This window comes from Neopsephotus bourkii, unplaced genomic scaffold (genome assembly GCF_033783945.1).
Source record: "Neopsephotus bourkii isolate Nb327-2 ecotype Australia unplaced genomic scaffold, CSIRO-AGI_Nbou_v1 NB_1820, whole genome shotgun sequence".
NCBI lineage: Eukaryota > Metazoa > Chordata > Aves > Psittaciformes > Psittacidae > Neopsephotus > Neopsephotus bourkii.
In genome coordinates this window covers 6,768,916-6,791,153 of record NW_026902293.1, presented here as the reverse complement: position 1 = coordinate 6,791,153, position 22,238 = coordinate 6,768,916, and the positions used below count along the sequence as shown (strand labels likewise).

General features: G+C 35.9%; 1 protein-coding gene across 4 annotated transcripts in view; it reads right to left on the bottom strand.

The window, feature by feature from the left end:
- PREX2 (phosphatidylinositol-3,4,5-trisphosphate dependent Rac exchange factor 2) overlaps positions 1 to 22,238 on the bottom strand; it is a 173,171-nt gene that overhangs the window by 58,616 nt on the left and 92,317 nt on the right. For all 4 annotated transcript variants that reach the window (XM_061342876.1, XM_061342875.1, XM_061342873.1 and 1 more), the window contains 9 exons: positions 21,909 to 22,093; positions 20,325 to 20,486; positions 16,322 to 16,544; positions 15,472 to 15,679; positions 9,591 to 9,770; positions 6,713 to 6,807; positions 4,610 to 4,692; positions 4,183 to 4,273; positions 2,834 to 2,962 (listed from right to left, as the gene is read on the bottom strand). In XM_061342876.1, the coding sequence (XP_061198860.1) occupies positions 2,834 to 2,962; positions 4,183 to 4,273; positions 4,610 to 4,692; positions 6,713 to 6,807; positions 9,591 to 9,770; positions 15,472 to 15,679; positions 16,322 to 16,544; positions 20,325 to 20,486; positions 21,909 to 22,093 (1,356 nt within the window). The remainder of the gene's footprint in view (positions 1 to 2,833; positions 2,963 to 4,182; positions 4,274 to 4,609; positions 4,693 to 6,712; positions 6,808 to 9,590; positions 9,771 to 15,471; positions 15,680 to 16,321; positions 16,545 to 20,324; positions 20,487 to 21,908; positions 22,094 to 22,238) is intronic.

Here is a 22,238-nt window from a genome sequence, read left to right as displayed (position 1 = left end):
TTTGAGAAGAAGCAACTACAGAAATTTCTCCTCCTTTTAGTTCACTTACACCCTTCTGTTGTTATGGCCAGTTTTGGTAACACTCTCCTTCTGAAGTGTCCTTTTCTTTCCAAACATCTTTCTTGTTTTCCAGGTTGCTACTCAAGTCATTCTTCAGCTTTTCCTCTAGTGCTTTCTGATTCTCATGTTACATATCTCATGTACATCCAGAATCCTGTACTTACACTCTTTTTCTGTTTGGTGACCATTGAATTCCTCCCCTAACTACTGCTCTCTCCTGCACCAAACTTTACTTCAAGCTTGTCTGATTTCAGTAAGATCCAGCTGGTGGTTGTATCTCAAGTTTAATTTATCCAGGGTACAAGTTTAATATACAAACTTCTATATTAAAATATAAATTTTATCTTTTATACATTATATAATTTCATACATATTTAATATATAAATTTATATATTAAAATATAAATTGTAAAATATAAATTGTAAAATATATATGATTTATACAGGCCAAAGCCTTTTCAAATCACAGCAGTCTACCAAAACTGACTGAGGGGCACATTTCTGCCCTGAATCTTTTCAACACTGAATTCATATACCTGTCCAGACATGTCTTGGAAACTAATGCTTGAGAAGCAATTATTCATTTCCATTCTCCTACTTCTCCCGTTCAAGTTATTTGTGCCAGGGAAATCATAAGACGCAAGGCTTTCGGGTATCCGTTACCTCACACCAACTCCTTGGTCCAACAGGCCAATTAAAATTGCAATGAAGATGCAGATCACGGTTCTCCAGAGTACCTCTCAGGACCAAGTATTACTGATATCAGTTTGGGGGTGTGGTGTGGAATAGAAATCAAATTAAAAAAAACCCAACCAAACAAAAAATCAACAAGAGAATAGAGAGCTGCAAAGACTAATAAACAACCTAAGATGGTAATTTTACATGTAAACCTATGTATTTGGTTAAGGAAATGGCACAGAAGACAGAAATCTCTGACAAAAGCTCAAATGCTACAGATGGGAGAGCCAAAAATATGTAAAACTGGCAGACAACTTCTTAGACAGTGATGAGAGACAGTAAGACAAAGCTTGTGCTGTCCTTGAACAGCACAAGAGTAATGCCTTTTACTATTTAGCTCTCTGAATCATGCACCATTGACAAGCATGACAGTTGCAATAAACTTAATTACTGTCATTTATTAACAGAGAAAACCTTTTTAATTCTAATTTCAAAAATACTAGCTAATGCCTGTACTATTACTGTTCTGTGAACATCAAGATTCCTTCCAATAAATATCACCATTACATTAGAGACATATTGAAAAATAGGAGTTCTGTATTTTACAGAGGCAGCAAGCCATTTGGACCTTCTTGAATTCTCCCACAATATTCTGTTGTAGATTTCTACCCAAATTTGTCCGAATAACCTCAGCTCAATATTAAGGGTATATGACCAATACTGAAATGTGTTAAGTCCATTCTATTTACGGGCAAAGAAGTTATGTGAAACCAGCCTGCTAGGCTTGGCTTTGCAAGAACGGCAATGAAGGATTGACTGTTAAAGACGCATTTCTATTCCTCCTGAACTGTGAAAGAAACCATGATTAATACTTGAATACAATTTCACTTAGGCTGAAGATAGATCCATATTAAAAAGGATCCAAAAATATTTATTCATTTTTCACTTAGTGACAGCCATCATGAAACTAAAAGAAGAATTCTTAGTATTTGAGCGTCAACCCACTCTGATTGACTCAAAAAGCAGGAGATTTTTTGTGGTTGTTTTTATAATTTTCTAACCCAGCGTCTTAAAATACGATTGTGTCTGAAATGAGAAACACCAAAAGTCAGAGGAGGAGAAGTTTGTTTGCTTTGGCCAGTTGGTTTGTGGAGGTTTATCTTACTGAAACTATCACAAAGATCTTTTCCAGCGATCTGAAATTCAGCAGTTTCTCCATGGGACACCATGAAAACAAGTGAACAAAACAAAAGCAACCAAACATACACACAAATCATTTAAAGCTAGACATGACACAAGTTTTTCTTCCCATGTAGAGTCCTAGTGAAAATAGTTTTATAAAAATAATTTTGCTCATTATTTCTGTTTCTCTATCAAACAGCACAGGAAATAAAGCAGAAGCTGCAGGCAAGATTTTCTGGAGATGAAATCCCCATTACTTTATTATCAAGCCAGGAGAGAGAACAGAAAAATCCAGCTCACATTGTCACTTGGTGGTGAAGAGGAGCAGACTACTAGGTAATATTTAGGGAGGGAGGGGGAGTGATAGGACCAATTGTGATAGAGCAAGTGAAAACCAGTGCAAGAGGTTTGGCTTCATGACAGAATAAGGAGCATGATCTTAGAAGGATAATGATTCCGTATCAGTGATAGATAAGAATAAGATATGACAAAAGCTGTCCTGTAGAGTTTTCATCTTCCAGTCAAGACAGTAGAAGAAAGTGCATTTAATTTCAAGGAAAGCCCATTTTGGTAAATCAGCCCCACGAAGTTCTGTGACAAACCAGTCAAGCCCACCACACTTTAGCAGCAATTGAAATAACATAGCACATGCTACATTGGTTTTCACTTGTCAGAAGAGATGACTTTCTCTTCAGTATCCAAAGCCAACAGGGTGAGCATAAGAGAGTTGATACATACTCCACTAACCTTGCTATTAAGAACACAGCAAAGTCCTGTAATTTAGATATTCCCAACAGACTACACTGGGTTCAGCAAAGCTTGCCTAGCAGCAACATGAAGCAGTTGTATCTTTCCCCTTCCCCAGGCTACCATTAATGAAGTGTTTATTTATGGTCACGTTGTTCTTACTAACCTTCAACAAATTTTCTGATATTCTGGGCAAGACTCCGGACGCTGCTGGGCAGGTTCCAAGGGTCTTGCTTGATGTGGAGTCGTAGCCTCTTTGGACAGTTAAGCTTTGGTTCTATTTCCTGCTGAAACTCTAAGCAAGGACAAAAATAATATTTTTCTGCTGAACCCTCCTGAGAAAGCCACAGTAAGACATTATTTTTTATTAAATATTTTCACAGCTCAAGTAGCTGTCAACTTATTTAACTCTAGTTAAAACTACTGTGATAGGTCTATAGTCATCTAAGCTCCCTACTTACTCAAAAGGAGCATTCCCAAACATGATACTTCTGAACCAGGTATGCAAGATAGAAAGAGCCTTTCAGAGGCAAAATTAATTTAATCAGAGAATAAATTAAAAAGACAGAGAGAAAAAAATAGAGAATCATGAAAAAGAGGAGGGTATGTGGTCTTCCATGCAAATTCAGTGAGAAGGAAGTACTTCAGGCTTTGTAAAACCACATAAATGAGATAAAGTAATTCTGCTCCGTTGACTTCAGGAGGACTTTGATGGTTTATAAAAGCCAAAGATGCACTCTCTGGCTATCTAAAATTAGCTTTCTTTGCCAAAAACACACATGCAGGATCAATAAAATAATGATCAAACCTATTATACATATTAAAAAAAAAAACCAAACCAAACAACCAAAAAACCCACCGAAACACCAAACAAAACCCAACCAAAACCAAATAAAACTCAGTTCACTGAAAAGTCCTTTGCATTTTTCATCACAATCTTATGACTACCACCAGATACCTATTTATACATTTCGAATTTAGCAATTACGTGAGTGTGAGAGGGGTACCTGAAATTACAGGATTTTTTTTAAGCAATTAATAATACATAAACATATTTGGCAGAAGTATTACTATGACTAAAAATTTACATTTGTAAATTGCTTAAAAGTCAACTTCACAATATACCTACAAAGAATAATAAAAACCTGACACTAGTAATGAAATAGATCAGAAATGGCTTCAGTAGTTGAGACAAAAATTTAAAGAAAACACCTGCAATATATAAAACCTGGTTTTTGCTTCAAAAACCTGTGTAATTCTGTAGTCAGCTCAGAATCTAAGTAATTTAAAGTTCATGTTCAAACCTGTAGTTTTTTCATATGTTGTGCAACAGAAGTGTAAGAAGCCAGTTTCGAACTAAGACCTATTTAACAAGAATTTCAACAATCAATCACTGCAGAATAGGCCAAGATTAAGCAAAATCACTTCCTTAGCACCCAGCTCAACGAGTAGATAGCCACATCCATGTACCCTTCAAGCTGCCTTTTGATTCTCATAGATAGAATTAAATTTTACCGTGGAGGCCTCGACCCGGTGTGAAGTATTTTGTCTGCTCAAAGGCCCTCATCACGGCTGGTCCTTTCAGAAGATTGACAATTGAATCAACCTGTTGGGATCAATGTTCTGTGAGAAAGATGGTTTTTACAGCAACAATTAGAAATATTTTTTTAAGAAACGCAGACTACGGAAGAGCAACTTTGGATTCTTTCTTACCTAATAGCTCCAGTTAAAGTAACAAGCTAGGGAATGTTAGACTAAACCTAAGGACCTGTTTAATCTGCAGTTTTGAACTATTTATGGAAAACTGAAGGAGAATGAGTAAATACATACCATCCCAGTAAACAGTGGAAAGCAAGAGTAAAAAGAAAAAGAAGTATTTGCTAAAGACATCTTAGCTCAAATATGGACATTAGTATTTAAGCCAAGAAAAATAATCTCATACTTGACCAAAAAGATGCTCCAAACAGCTATGGAGCTTGTCCTGTTTATCATGGGAGATTCGAACACTTATGGGAAGTTCATCGCCTGAAAAACATTTTAAAATGGAAAATTGTTTAGAAGTTTCAGCATAGTTTCCAAAATCTTTGTGGTTTAGATAACCTGCTTTGCACACACAGTGATGCTTAGGCTTTCAGGATTATAGTTGCTATTCTCCCCACACATTTTGCATTTAGTATTCACTTGATATTATAGAAATAGCTCTGAGAGAATGGATCATATTCAAAACCCAACTGGACATGGCACTGGACAGCCTACTCTATATGACCCTGCTTGAGGGGGCTCTTGGACTGGATAATTTCAAGAGGTTTCTTCAAATCTCCACCATTCCGTGACCACAGCACACAATACTTCTATGCTGGAAAACATCCTAAACACCAGACTAAATGGCTAAGTACTGTGAACCTAATACAACAGACCACAAAGTCACTGAAATGCAGTCACCATAAAATTTTTATAGGGATAAAATTTTACATAAATTTCTACAGCCAATTCACAATCTTTATCTTCTTAGTAATTAAATGGTTCTGAGATTTTAGTAATTAAAAAAAATACAGCATCCAAATCCTGTATTTGATATGAAACTTTTAGTAGTATATACAACATCATTTCTTAAGAGAATACAAAGGAGAAAGACCCTCCTAGGTCACTGCTGTCACTCAGTTGCTCCCTCATACAATGGGTCATGCAACCTGAAATCCTTAAAAAGCTGTGAAAAATTGAGCTTAGAACCGGTTTTTCTCCTTGCTGTTGCAGTGACAGATAAGAAGTAGCCACTTGAAAATTTATAATCCAAATTTATTCATGGTCAATCTAGACTCATTTTTCTCATGTCAGTGAAGCACTTAAATAGCACTTTTCTTTCCTTGGGTTTGTTGGTGGGTTTTTTTTTCTCCTTTAGATGTCCTTACAGGCAGTAGTTATAAGACTTATAAACCTTCACAGGATCTTAATTGCAACAGATGGAGCGCAGTGTCAAAGGGCCCTGATCTGGAGTTAGCCAGGTTAGCTTGGGAACTAGGAGAAAATTAAATCATCAGAAGAGCAGGAGTTTCACTGAGCTGCAGTTTTTATCAACTTGAACCTATATCTGCGGCTGGCCAGCACAAACATATTCTTTTGGACAGCTCAGTACCTCAGCTTGATACTGCACAAGCACATATTAAGTTGGACATACAAACCAAAAGAGTTGGTATTCTCTTTTATTAACAGTTCTTTATGCCTTCATCCTTTCCTCTCTATCTGCTCAGCTCTACAAGTACGTATCATTTCCGGAACGTAGCTGCCTAGAACTGCATTATTCACAAGGTATGTCAGATACCTTGCATAATGTCATTAATACTTGCATGTCCCAACTGAAAATACCTCTCCTGGTAAAACCAGTAATAAAGCTTGCCTTCTTTAAGGCCAGGTCTCACTGGTAGCTCATATTCAAGTAATATGCCCAGTTCTTTCTTTTCCTAAATCATTCCCAAATTATAAACTCCCAACTTACAGCAAACATTTTTTACTATTAGTCCTTAAGTATACGACCTTGTACTCCACGCTGTTAAATTCCATCTCATTCCTATCAGCAGCTGCATTTATTTAAATTCAATTTGTCATGGCATAAACAAGAATGTGCTTCTATCTGGTCTCACATTCCTTCCTACAAACATACACAGCCATATCCTGCTGTCTGGGTGCTGACACAAGCTGGGAGAGTGTTCCACGCTCACCTAAAATGATCCTTACTCTGTGCAAAATAAAGCACTGTCAAGGTCAAAGCATTAAAGTGATTAAAAGCAATGACTCTAAGAGCTCTAACTAATTCAGTCTATTCAGAGAAATGCTGGAATATTGATGCTGTTTCACAGAAGGACTCAGTGCAGGACTAGCTAGGCAGAAGCAAAATGATACATTTCTATTACCACGGAGGATGCACTTTTTAAAACAAAACCAACAAAACTGGTAGACAAATGAAAAAAAAAAAGGGGGGGGGAAAAAAAACCAAAACCTGAATAAAAGGAATGGATGACACATTCATAGCTGACTTTTCTAGACATACCTGAATCCATTTCATCACTGTGAAAATACGAACTGCACTGACTGCTGCAAATGCTGGTGAACGAGGCAATGGAGTTCCGATTGCTGTTGCAATCACTTGAAAAAAAAAGAAGACAAAACAAACAAAAAAAAAAGAAATAAAGTCGTGTCCTTTAACACAGGTTCTGTATCAAAATTATGAAAGTTCCTTTTCTTTTCTCCTTTTAAATGTAATGATGAGATGGCCTGTACAGTTCTTTATCAACAATAAATATCCCCATATTTAGACTGTCATCTAGTTTGCAACTCTGCTAGGATTCAGCATACCAGATTACCAAAACTGACGATTCGACTGTCTCCCTCCACCTTGCATGTGAACAAGTACTTCCAAATGATAATATAGAACTTTCAATGCAAAACCCCACAACTTTTCTTGTATGAGTGACAGTTTTTGTAACTGTGGCCTCAAAAATTTTTGTAACTCCACATTTAAATTATTTACTTCTAGTACACGGCTACTACAAATAACAAAATATTCTGGTTTATGACATGCAAACTAGAGTCCCCAATATGTTTAGAAGAGATTTGACCATTCAAGGAGCACCAAAGCTCAAATTACAAACTATTTTTCCCTGCCAGCAAAAATAAGGTTTATGATCCCGTCTTTTCCAGATTTTCATTTTGTTAGAGATAAATAGAAATTTACATGTTACTTCAGTGAAAATTTCTATGCATAGAAAGTATCACCCACACTGGTATAGTAAGGAGGCCTGGGGATTAAAATGTGTAATTTTTTCTGCTCTTTCCCCTCAAAAATGAATTGTTCTATACAGAAAATACATGGAAAACGTACCTACTTCTGCAGCATAGGTAGAGTAAAACTTAGCCTTTTGTACTAAATCCTAAGAAGATAAATTTGAATAAGATAATGTAAAAATCCTAAGAAGATAAATTTTAATTCAAAGTCTGCAGAGTTATTAGGCTGCATGAAGATCATTTAGTTTCAGTGCAGAAATGCTTAAGTAATTATCCAGCAGAGGGAGTCTTAAAAACCCACATAAATATAAGATAACGTACAAATGTACCCAAAGGATATTTATACATAATAACCTCAATTTGAGTTTTATGAATTGGGTGTACTCATTCATCAAGGTATACATATCTGGTTTACATATAATGGTACAGTTACACATGTACTGATGTGCTCGCTCCTTGTTTTTTTTATTTTTGTAAGTACAGAAGTGGTCTTTTAGTAGTTTTGGCATAACAACTTTCATTTCCTGGGTAAGGTGTAAGTTTTGGATCTGTAGACAACCAGGTAAGTCAATAGGGAAAACTTTTCAATAAAGCAATACAATCTAATTACAATCATATCCATTAAGTAGATGAAAAGACATAAGTAACAAAATGTTCCTAACCAAGGGTGAACAGTCCCAAGGACTATTAAGAATTTCTGGCTGGATATTAAGAAATGTTTTATAACTAACTCTACTCGCTTATTAAAGTCTCCAAAGGGAGATGAATGTTGTATAAAACTGGATTGTGCAAAGCATGAGAAAATAAAACACAGGAAAATAAGAAACACGATAGATGTATTAGCTGTCTCGTTGTGTAGTATTGTAAGTACTGTAAGACCCTGCAACACAAAATGTGAGCATTGTAATGGCTGAAATTAGCCTACTAGTTCTAATAATCACAGTGGCACTATAATGGTATCTGAAGATATTAAGTACTGACTAATGTAACTATTTAAGCAAAGAAACAAAATATTTAATCTCACTCCAACAATTCTTCTAAACTCACAAATTTTATTATTATTCTGCGTATGGAACCCTAGTTTTATCATTCAGAATCAACTATAAATTACCAGAATCATAATAAAGAAAATATTTTGAACAAATTTATGCTTGTGTACTAAGTCACACCTTCTTTCTACACATACAAATCTTGTGCCAAGTGGGGAACTCCCCATCTGGTGCAAGCACATGCCACTGAAGCTGTTCCTCCACAGTCAGTTTGACACATTGTGAACTTTCAGAAACCCCTAACATGCTTCAGTCATTTTGCTTGTGTGTTCATCATGGTTAGAACAAGATGGATTTAATCTGTGAAAATTACCTTTACATTTATTTCTGTTCAAATTTATATGCGTATTTCTCTTTCTACTCTGAGACAGAATTCCTACCTACCATGCTGCAGTAATTAAATATTAGCTTATGAAAGAGATCTCAGCAACACAGAGTTCTGTAGAAATATGATGGCACTACTGAGATTCTACTTTCTGTGCATAATAATGAAGCATGATAATGAACAAATAATGAACACTTATTTTACTTGCAGCTAAAACTTCAATTTAGATTCGATATTGTGTAGTTAGCCAATTCCTGTAAGCAACAGAAGATAATCTTTAAAAAGAGTTATTTGTCCTGTAATTACTCCTTCCTTTTCAAAATGTTCTGTGTTTTCTTTGTAAATTCTTTATATTTGAGATTAGAGGATAGATACTTAGAGCGGAAGAAGGTGAGCAATATATGTTGGGAAACAGGTATTTTCTTTCTTTAGATCAGCAAGGGTAGAGGCCCTGGCATCTTGCTTTCCATAGCAGATAATCTGTTGTTGGAATATAATAATAGAAATTATTTCTGTTTTTTATGAGACAGTAATCCAAAGTAAAGCTTTACAGCTCTGTCTGTGATATCCTATAGAGGTTAGGGATACTGAGATTTAATATCTAATCTGTACTATTTTTTAAAAAGCTTATTTACACATCTTGATGCTAGTTATTTCTCCGTTAGAAATCTCAGAATCATTCTGTTCTGATAGTCTTTATAATCACTTGACAGTGTACAAACCCACAGGTTTGATTCAGTTGAGAAAAAAAATATTATTATAAAAGTTACCTGTAAGAATCCCTGTTGCTGATAGTATCATGACCAGAATCTTCTTGTTCATCACCTGTCATGCTGAAACAGACTTTCTTCCCATTCCTTTCCCCCTTTTCATTATCACTGTCTGCTGGCATTAAAGGCTCAGGTGTTTTACGTTCTGATTTGGGAGAATACGTTATTGAAGAAAGAAGGCTGAGAAAAAAAATAAAACAAACAGAAAAAAGATAAATTCATGTTTTTCAAAAGTGAGCTAAACACAGAATAGTATTTCTCCTCAGTGTCTTCCAACTACTATTCTATAATATGTGAAGAGATCTTAATTCAGTCCATATGTATTTGAAAAAGGGGAAAAATGTGACACCTTCTGCTGTTAAAAGTTGTAACAGTGAAATCCATTAGCGTTACCAAATACTCAGTCTGGTATGAAGATAATGATTGCAGCTGGGGAAGAAATACAGCACATTCTTGAACACTTGGGGTAAAATTTTATATTAACATGACTGTTTTTAAACTTGCACCATGCGCTTCTCAGCACAAATCAAGAAAACAGACCAAAGAAGCTATCTGTATGAAAAGCATATATATTTACAATTACTACTGTACCAGGCTTGCCAGCCTGCATCACAAGCTATTCAATAAAGGCATTCTAAGAATCTTTATTAACATTATCTGTGTATTTCCTGACAAAAAGTCTAAGCCACTATCACTAGTAAAACTGATTATTAATCTACAAGCTTTTGTGATGAGCGTAAAAGTGATATCCAGTCAAGAAGAGAGAACAGGGCAGACCGCTACATTTAGAACATGCAGAAGTACTGGATTCATATTTTTGGGTGATTAACTCATACTGAAATGTTCTGATTTATTTTAAAGACCAGAATAACTATAATGGGAAATCATCCTCTAATTTCTGTTACTTAGAATGACATTTTAAAATTAGTATTTAGATATGAAAGGCAACATTTTTTTTCTTGCAGAAATTACCATCTAACTACCTGAAATCAAAGACACTGATTAAGTTGGCTTTTTCTTTCTGTAAAGTACTTAGACACAGTAGCAGAGTTTTATTGTAGGAGCTTTCAGAATAGTCAACTGGCAAACTTTTTACTAAATACATGGCAGGATTACAACATATGTTAGATTTTTGTTTCCCATAATTTTTACTTCTGAATGGAAGCTATGGGAGATGCACATATTTTGCAAACAAAAATGCTGTCCTAATTGTTACTAAAGGGTAGCATTCAGAATTCTTCCCTTTAGTCTTATTTCTTGCCACACATATTAGCATTGTTACATTACACAAAAGAGGAATTCTGATTTAAGTGGTTTAAAGCTCCATCTTCATTTTGTGGGGCTCTGCCAATGGAAGTAATTCATCCTTAATCCTAATAAACTGAAGTTTGTTCAGCTACAGTTCAGTACTGGCCTATAAATTTCTCTATTCTTTTGACAAAGATATTCTACCAGAAAGCAACCTGACCCTAAGTTGCTCTTGAACACTCAAGTTTCTGGACTGAGAGCAGTGACCTTTTGCATACAAAACATAGACAATGTGTTCAACACCATGCTCAACTATAGCGTGTTTGAGTACAAAAAGATAATTTTCTGACTCTCAGGAATGGACAGAGTTTTGAGAAAGAAATTAAGATACCATACACTTCAGCAATGCAATAGGGTAAATTATCCCTATAATGCTGCCTGTTGACTATAGCAATTAATACATACCTCAAATGGTGTTATCAACCTTGGTTTCACTGAAATTATGACCTGATAGATGTTAACACAGAGTTTGGCATTAACTTTAGGGAAAAAAGGATGACAAGTAAAGCTTTTTAGCAAATCCTTTCATCATTTCTGCATAACTTTAGCTAAGCGCTAACAAGAGATAGACAGGTATTTATCGTACATACAGGAAAAGGTACTCATCTGAACTGTAAATAAAGTATAGAAAAATGTCACAGAAGGTATAATTTTACTGGACTTTAAACCCACCCATCTACTAGACAGACATCTTTTGGGCTACACGATGCCTTAATACTTCCTATCAGCGTGAAATCTCAATTCAGTTCTTCCCTACCACTTAGGTCACCGGGTAGCATGATTCCATGAGGACAGGAAAAAAGATGAGGCCTGTATTTTGCAGCATTGTTCAGTTTCAGTCAACCTGCTAGATGATACATGTTCTTGAACATATACTAAATAAATGTGCTATGAAAATGTAAACCTTAGAAAATCAGCACTTCATACTTATAAAGCTTATTTTCTGAACACAAAAATATAAAAGGAGTTCAAAAAGGGATTAGACAAATTCATGGCAGATCATTTGAACTATTCTTAAAACAAGAAGTTCGTTCCAAGAAAACCTTGTAACACTGCCTGCTGGAAGGTGAGTTAAAGGCAAGGTTTAATCTATACTTTGGTTTTTCAAAACAGGCTTTGGGCAGATCCATTCTGGTAACTTCTTGTGGATTTTGTTGTTGCAAAAAAAATAATCAAGAGTAAGAAACAAGCATAATGAACTGCAATTTCAGCTTCTGAAAATATCTTCCCCTGAGTAACTGTTTGTCAAGACACAGACAGACTATTATATCCTCTTCTTTTATGTGACTGTTCAGTCACTGCTGCCAAGATCTCAGTAAAAGACTGATTAAGGTAGCTGGAGCTTTTCCTAAGGGAGCTTTTCACATTTTCTCAGCAGGCAGGCTCTTTTTCTAAGGAAATTTTTTTGCTGAACTACCATGAACGAAAGCTGGAACTCTGGATAACAAAGTTCTGGATCTGGTAGTTCCTGAGGCCACTGAAATGCACTAAAAACCCAGTGCAGGGTCTAAAACACACAAACCCAAAGCTGAATGCAAAAAAATCCCCCAATGATCATGCTTAAATAGACTTTTTTTTTTAAGTGGTTGTTTTTTAGTTCCTGAACACAGCACATGCACATTGTATTTTTTTTTGCAGATTGATCTACCCTTTGCACAATTACCTTAGACATCTATCTCTCCTAGGAGAAATATGTGAATGAAGAGCAACTAACAGCTAGAAAGTAGCTCTGTAACTATGAGAAAAATTTCCATTAAATAGAGAAATTTAACCCTTGACCAAAAAACCCTCACATGTGGAATTAATCCTATATCCAGCCCAAATCAGCACAATCTTAAAACTATGTCAGAAACAAACGAAACCTTCTGTGGTCAGTCAAAGCATTAAGAAATGAGACCCAGAGGCAGCAACAGAAAACCTACACAACCTGTGAGCTGCTTTGCCTTTTCCTCACTCCATGGAGGCTCAGAAAATGTTCAAGCCCCTTGTACACCACCAACAGACACCCTTCCAAAAAGATAAATAAAATAAAATAACATAAAATAACATTAAAAAAAAAAACCAACAAGTGTCTGGGATCCTGGGAGCACACTGAGTGCATGTGAACCAAGAACACAGCAGAATCACCATGTAGAAAACAACTTGATGAAAGACTGCTTTTTCTGCAACACACCTACCATCAATGGTGGGTATCCAGCAATGGTACTAGAGAAGTATCGACATACGATTAAACTATTTGAATGAGGAGTCAGTGGAACTTTGAGAGGCTGTGGAAAGGGTATATATGTCTTCTTGTGTGTCTCTCTTTCCATCTTATTTCTGTATTTCTTATGCAACCCAATCTCATCAATGAACCATGACAAAAGTTATTATGAAGGTATTGATAGGAGCACACAACATTTCTTCCTTCCCACAATCCACAAGCTCTCACAGACCTGCTCTTCGGGTGAAACACTTGGTTTTCAGTTCACTTTGATTCATTCAACAGATCAGAGACATTGGACAGACTACACTGCCCCAAGATTTTGGGAGTTGAGAGAAAGACCTTTGCTGACCTCAACACACGTGTAACATGAAAATGCAACTTTTTTTCAATAATACTGTTATAAAGGGTACCAAAGAGCCATCTAGTAGCCCAATTTTTCTATCATTCAGTATCACATACATTTAGAACTGTGATATCGTGTTCATATATTCTGTCCTCAGAAAATTATAATAAAGATTGCTTATAATAAGAAGAAATTCAGTATGTAAAGACATCTACTTTATTGTTGCTATGTCATAATAGAAAACAGAAGTTCTACAGTCTTTACAAAGTTTAAGCATCAGTCTGTTCCAACATTTCCTCCTAACTGCTGAAATATGAATATTTCTAATTATAGCACATCTGTTTGATTATCCTATCTCATTACTCTATCTTTTGTTTCCTAGTAGTCCTAACTTTTCTCTCAGGAGTTAATTAGCAGCTGTAACTATGTTTTAATACAATACACCATGTACTGCTGAACTGTTCACGCCTCTTCCGCACTTTCAAGTAGGTCCCTTTGCTACCCTGCTTCCTGCATAGAACTGCTTTCCTCCACAGTAATTACACACTGGCTGTCCACTCAAAGCCTATGAGGAATAAAGCATGAAAAGTGTCAGTCTTACAAACAGCAAAAGGTAAAATTTCCTAAATAAAACCATGAACCTTATAAAAGATCTACTACCAGGTCAGTGTACAGGAAAATTATGAAACAAAAAACTGAACTGCTGTGTTTAGTGTCATAACTGCGTGACTCTCCAAATTAATATATGAATATATATATGTATACCTGTACACACAATATATATGTGTGTGTGTGTTTATATATACATGCATACGAAAGGCTCTGCTTTTGCATCACGAGCTCAAGGGAGTGAAAAGGAAAGGCGTGGTAGACTGGTAACTGGAGCTTCCTGAAATATTCACTGAACTTCCATATATAATTTTCTGACTTCCTTGAGGAAGAGTGGCAACACAGGCTTTACAGTCATTTCTAAGTGCACTCAAGCATGGAAACTATCTTAAATTCAATAACTAATTAACCAATATTATCTTCAGCCTGATAATAAGCAGAACTATGTAAAGGCACAGAAAACAATGCTTTCTTTAAAATCCTCAGGCCACTCTTATTTTACTGTATTATGTAATACATTACAATAACTTATTACTATGTAACTATTACATTACATTACTGTTAGAACAGTACAAAAAAATTCCCATTCTGAAGTAACCGTGAAAGGATAAATCATTGTATGGTCTTCAAAGTAACAGGAGAAGTAATAATAAACCACTTTTCCAAATGGAGGATACTGAAAGATTTGCTTTTAAACTCAAAAAAGGTATTATTCATACTTCCAAAAGGAATCATTTCTGATACTTACATTACATATGGGATCTCTGAAAAATGAAAGACCCATCATTCTTCTTCATCCTTCTTCATCCATCATTCCCAGACAGAAAATAGCCTAGCACACAACCCACTTACCACACAAATGGAAAAGCAAATTTGAAATCCTTGTCCTGAATTAGGAGAAACTGTGATGAGACTCTGGGTCTCTCAATTCAAGTGTCCTAATCATTCAACAATGGCTCTCCCTAAATCCACAGTTCTTCACCAAGGCCAATTTGATTTTGAAAAAAATGTCCAACAAATTAATAATCTTCCTATAGGTGAAAAATGCTTTACCTACAAATTCATATCAGGACTATTCAACAACAGCCAAAGAAGTCAATAAAAACTATTTTTATACATCTGCCCTTTGTTTCCATTCCTAGTTAAATTTTAAATTACAGGGTCCTCATATTCCTCTCACCTCAAAATAATTAGCATTCCTACATTCTAGAGAAAAGCTACAAACTACAGGGAGAAAGAATCAGGGGCACCAAGAAAAAACAAAAAAGGATATTACCTACACTTGAAATCTTTGCCTTATTTAAATTCTATCCGAAGTCAACATTGATCCTACACTAAACAAAAAGGATACCCAGGTTTATTGGTGTCTTCAACAGGAAAATTAAAGGCAAGCCCAGATGGTAACATTTACTTACTCGTCTATTTGACAGACACATGTTTCCACCTCTTTCAGTGCAGCTTGTAATTTGAACAGCAATTTTTGATAGACATCTTGCGTTTCTAAATCTTCTTCTTTTAAGAGGTACCTCAGACCGTGGCCCTCTTGCTGGCCAAGAGACTGTCCTGAAGGGGCAGCCATAGTAGTAATGGTATGTTGGACATAAATCATGGGATTCAGTTTACCTGGGAATAGTCCAAAGGTACATCATTATCTTTTTTTTTCAACACACATTCTGAAGTCAGTAGAATATCTAACTGATACTGAAACATTTTCAATGCTTAAAACTTTATGTAATTATTTAATTTTGCATTTTATTTTGCATATCAAAGTCAAGCTATTTAAGGAAAAAGTTATTGTAAAATTATGATGCCTTTATTATGCTTTACAATGCTTCTCCCGAGTAACAAGTGGTAGGAAAAGAGATAACGGCCTCAAGTTGCCAGAAGGGGTTTAGACTGGATATTAGGAAAAATTTCTTCACAGAGAGGATGACCAGTATTGGAACAGGCTGCCCAGGGAAGTGGTGGAATCATCATCCCTGGAAGTGTTCAAATACCATGTAGATGAGGCCCTTAGTGACACAGTTTAGCAGTGGTCTTGGCAGTCCTGAGGTACAGGTTGGAACTGATGATCTTAAAGGTCTTTTACAATCTAGGTGAGTCTACAGTTCTATGAAAATAACCCTAAATTTTGAAAACAGGGAGATTTCGTAAAGGCTTGTCCTTAATTCTAGTATTTAGGATATAAACCTAAACCAGTTCCCTTTTAGGACTCTATATCACAAGCACTGTAAGTAGTAGCTCTTTTAAGGTCAACTGACTTACCTTGATCAGTGTTTTTATTCTCCTTTTCATGGGAAGAATGTTTTCTGCTGTCTAACTGTACACCAAAGGCACTACCAAGGGAAGTTGAGGTTTTAGGGTAAGACACTTCCATCACATTGATATGGCAATTGGTTGGACAGAAATCACTGCTGTGAAGTGGTGAAATCTTTGACTTAGCTTGTTTGAAGGTAGGCCAAGCTCTGTTTTTTAATACTCTAGAAAACTAGAAATGAAAAAGAAAGCAAAATTTTTATTAACAGCTTTTGAAGTGTCAGCATTTGGCTGACAAAACTTTTGTACCTGACTAAAAACCAAAAACTTTAAAAGACTTCAGGCATTCTTGATTTCAGATGACTTGATTTCATAATTTCCATCTTACCCTACAAGGGAAAGAAAAAAGTATTTCTCATTTTATATTTTTGAGGGGTTGTTTTTTGAAATAAATTGTATTTACAAACGTAAATAGCCTTGTAACTAGGAGATAAAATTTATTTTCCTTGCAACATAATACAATATTAAGTATCTTCCTGGGGAGAAAGTTTACAATTCTCTATGATCCACTGCTGTACTACACATGCCATTTATAAAGACCTGCTGACATAAATGATTTTAAGTCAGTGTCTTGCTAAAATTTCTGATTTTTTTGCCTCAAGCAAATAAAGACAGAACTGGAAGCAACGAATTATGAATTTCATATTCAGGAAGGATGAAGTCCTCCCTAATGCTTTCTTGGCTTGCATTAGGAAAGGGATTGCCCACAGGTCAAGGGAGGTGATCCTGCCTCTCAGCACTGGTGAGGCCACACCTGGAGTACTGTGTCCATTTCTGAGCTCCCTGGAAACAGACAGACATGGACGTATTAGTGAGAGTCCAGGTAAGGCCCACAAAGATGATGAAAGGATTGAGCATCTCTCCTATGAGGAAAGGCTGAGAGAGCTGGGACTCTTCAGCCTGGAGAACTGAAGGCTCAGAGGGATCTTGTCAATGTATTCAAATATCTGACATGAGGGTGCACAGAGGACAGAACCAGGCTCTTTTCAGTGTTGCCCGGTGCCAGGAGGTGGTGGCCACAAACGGAAACACAGGATGTTAACTCTGAACATCCGGAAACACTTTTTTACTATGGGAGTGACTAAGCACTTGCAGAACCTGCCCAGAGAGAGATTGAATCTCCCTCCTTGCAGATGTCCAAAAAACTGGACACTGTCCTGGATAACCATCTCTAGATGGTCTTGCTTGAGCAGGGGGCTTGGGCAAGACCTCCAGAGGTCATTTCTAACCTCAACCACTCTGTGATTTTGAGTGAATCTGTGAAGCTGATGAACACTACAGCATAAAAAAATGCAAACACCGTATTTCAGACTTCTCTAGCCCACCAACTCTTCCCTATATATCAGCTCAGTAATGATGAACACTTCCCCCCAGTCCCCCATTCTGTGGTCTAATTCTAATGTAGTGCTTAGCCACATCTCCTTTACTATAACACCTGAAATTTTGTGCACATCAAAAACAAGTAACTAAGCCTATTTAAAAGATGACATTTTGACCCAAAATGGATAAGACTGAACTGCACTAAATTTGGACACTCAGAAAATAGACCTACTTCAGAATCATAAAAGTCATGAGATAAAGCTCTCTCATTTGAAAAGAGACTTGTCAGTCACAAGTAGGATTTCTGTCAAAACGCATCCTTTTCAGTGCAGTTTGTTGTTAAGAAAGATTTCTTTTCTGGAAAAGACGTAATCACTTCCAAGTCCCTGATACTTTAATCATGGTATCTCTACAGTCAAAATATTGCACAGACCTACGTCAGCTACGTCGCATAGCTCATGCATAAGAATATTTTCAAAGTTAACTTGCAAAGCTCCTTCCCTAATAAATGTCAGTACAAATTGAATCAGTCATGTTTTGACTAACGCTTCAGTTGAATAAAGGTATGTCCTTTCTGAATAATAACAGGATTCTGTGCTGGGATTTAAATTTCTCTTTATTTTGGTGTCATATTACTTCAGCTTGATGAACATTTAACTGATTAGTTATATTTAAATCTCTGTATCAGTACAAGATCTGGAAGGTTACAAGAAATCCAATTATGGAATTGTTCGAAGGGTGAAGAATGTACAAATAGTTAAGGGCACTAAGGACATTCAACGATGAAAATGTTCCTGCAAGCAGTACATATTTCACATCTCAATCTCCCACACATCCTGCTCCAGAGAGACCAAACGCCTGGCTATGATTTAATCAGGTCATAAGTCAGGCTCAAAATTCTTTTCATATATGTGTTGAGAAACATCTGGGACTCATGGCACTGGACTCAGCATCTATTATGAGCAAAATGTTCTGATAATAATAATAGTAGGAACTGCAGAAATCTACAGGGTTTCTATTTATAGAACTCAAACTTCCACAGTGAAACCAGAAGCCAAGCTGGGCTCAGGCACTCCAAAAGTCTCCTGTAACTATGGTTACCTTTACCTTGCCAAGAAAATGACACATCTATTCCTGAAATTTACTGCGTTACTAATTGTCATTAAAAGCTACAACTGAAATTACTGATTTTTTAGCAGATGAGTTTGGAACTGCAGTTTGTATCAGTAATATCTGCTTCTAGACAGCATAAGTACTATGAAAACTTCCCTGAGGTTGTTTGTGTTATACCCAGCATAACACAATGCAACTTCATTTATTGTCTTGGCCTCCTGTAAGGAGGCTTTAGATCATGCTCGAATTTTTTGGCTAGAGGAAAGGTATAAACCACCTACATGTTACTCAAACTCTACATACAATATCATTAGTGTTAAAAGCATTGAATTTAGTGGTGGGGTTTCTTTAAGCTATTTTTAATCAATTTGAAAACACAGAGGTTTATAATTTAAGCAGATGGAGAGATTGGATATTTGGTAATGCAGTATCAGAAGCCTTTCAATGTTTCCTCCTGTGACTCAGCTTCTCAGTTTATTTCATTTCTTGTCAGGGACCACCCTGAAAAGGTTTTAGAAAGCTGCTTTTTGGCCTTCATCCTACTGAAGCTACAGGTTTTCCATAGAGTCTTCTCTTCATTTGAAAAACAACAAACATTATCTGTTCTTTTCCATGCAGCTTTCTGAATTGTGTGAAGCTTCTACAGTGGACCTCTTTTTCCTTTTCTTTTTTTTTTTTTTTTCTTTTCAGTTTTTTGCATATTAACTCAGAACAGGCCAGTCTGTAAATGTCACAGCTTGGGTAAGACAGGGCAGAGCCACATCTATGTAAACATTTTATGTCGACTTCAAACTAGTTCCAAACTCCCAAGAATTAAATTGTATGGAAGAGGCACCAGAGACCAGGATGAGAAAATAAGTTTGCATTAACATATTTGCAAATGGTTAATTCATATATGCCTTGCTTAGCTAAACACTGGCAGCACCCAAAGGTCATAGTCCAGGTCATTTATGCATTCACATCTCATTAATCTAGATCTCAAGTGAAAGTCAGTACCTTCTTTTTACCTTGTTCTAATGTTTTATTAAGCCAAATTAATATAATAGTTTATAGAGCTATTAATAGTCATGCTAGAAAAAGTTATAGCAATTTGAAGGGCATAAAAGATGAATAAAAGGGTAATGATTTGGTATTTAAAATTAAAAAACATTAGAAGGAAAAAAACAATTCTGCTCTTATTGCTTCATTTTTGGTTAACATCTGCAAATTCACTAGAGTATTGGTTTAAGGCATTTACAAGAATGCAAGCCCTTTTGTGGGAAATACACAGTTGATTGTATCTACAACTGAACACAGCAAACAAGAAAGGATATGATCTATCCAGTGTCTATAAAAAGGGATAATAAAAAACATGGTTTGAAAATAATTTATGCAGTTACTCAGTTTATTCATGCCTCCAATTAGCTAAACTTTCAGGCATATTTTCATCATTGCAATAGAGATTTTGAAGTTATTAAAAATATACCACATTCTCCTGGTTTTCCCTTAAAAGCTACATATCTCCAAGCTTAGGACATACCTTTTTATAACTAGAGATTCTTCGGTAGATATGCTCAATTTTCTCACTGCAAATGACGCTGAATTTACTTTGAAGCTCGGTGGGGATCACTTCATTTAAAGAATTGAGGCTGTTACAATTCTGCACAAAATGTTCATCGCTTTTTGCCAGTGCTTCAAGAATCTAAAGGAACAAAAACAAGAGCAGTATGTTATGGAGTAAGATGACTAGGATACTCCCTTGCTTATCATCCCTTATAATTAAAGATGAAAAGCCTGGTATCAGTTGCCTTTTAACATTACAGGCAATGCTGTATAACAATAGTTTATAAAATTTTGGAAGCAAAAAGGTTTCTTGAAATTTAACCCCTGCATAAGTTATACCCATAATAAGTACTTTTTGTTTTGCTTCTCATGACATTGCCTGATAACTACTTAGTTTCCACTAATGTAACCACTATGGCTCCTCTGAAATACATTATCTGTTGTATTTACTTGAACAGGGCACATTACGCAAAGCTGATGAATTAATTCAAGTCTTGTAGCAAAAATCTGGTCTGGGAGTATAAGCAAAGCTGACACATTTTAAAAAGGATACAAGAAAACTGCGTGCTATCCACTGTAAGCTCTACATATATAAACAGCTAACAGGGAATAGAATAAGCTATACTGCCCAGCAAAGGCTGAAGTTCTGCAATGATGGAAATGGCACCAGCAAATGATGGTGATAGAAAACCAAGAATAAAAAAGGCTTGTTGAAGATATATAAGGGTAGCATATAGCACTATTTTTTTCTTTAATTTTTTTTACAATTTCAGGCATTGAAATTCACTGTGTCATGGATTCTTGGGGGATCCCTACTGCTGGCTGGAGCTACCTCTGAAGACATGTTTGAAAAACACACCCAAAATAACTTTCTAACTATGGCACCCAAAATACACATAAAGGCACCTAAATAAATAATGACCTGGAGCATTGACTAGACCAGCTCTAGCAAATCTCACAATGTTGCTGCAAGAAGTTACTCCCTGTCTGTCAACCTGACTTGCTCCAAAGTGAAGCTGGGGAAAAGAAACCCATGCCCATGCCTCAGTTATTTCAGTAAAAGATCAGTACTTCAGTTTAGACTTTTGGTGGAAAGATAACAGAAAAAGAAACAGGCAGATATTAATACACTCCCCAAAACTTGGGCTTCAGTATTATATTATATTAAGCAATGTTTGTTAGCTTGCATACGTGTGTGAAAAGATAAACAAAAACTTCTTAAAAGAGCTGTATTACTACATTATTTGTTGATCTGATGCAGACAGAACCAGACACATATAAAAAAATAAAAATCTCATCCCGTTCATAGCAGACTTTACCATCTGGAAATATTCACAAAATAAAAATTACAAAGTAAACTCAAAAATTGCACTTGTTCTTTTTCTTCCTCCTTAATTTTGCCAATGTGTGCACCTATATACGCACAACTTTATTTTACTTTCAGAGACAGAAAATACTGATCTTGTCTACTCCTTTTACTAAAAGACATTTTAAAAGTGGCACATGCAATTCTATGTAAGTGCATCATAAGAATTAATACACACAAAAAATAGCTTCATACCTTTGCAGTCAAGCTGAAAAATCCCTTTGGTTCAATCATTTTTTCTAAGACGTGGCACTTTATTCCAGCTGTGCTGTCATACTCATAAACCACTCCATACTCCAGATGGACATTGTCAACAGTCAGACTCACATGATCTTTCTTCCCATCAATTATTGCCATAGTGTTAAATTTGTCAATTACCTCTAGAATAAAGGAAATTATACAAATCAGTTCAGGAGGGCTGGCCACTAAACAAACTAAAAGGGACATAGGCCTATTTAAAGATGTTCATCAAAAAGCCCAGCTACCAGCTGAATGGCTTAAGAATCAGAACACCAGGATGCTAAA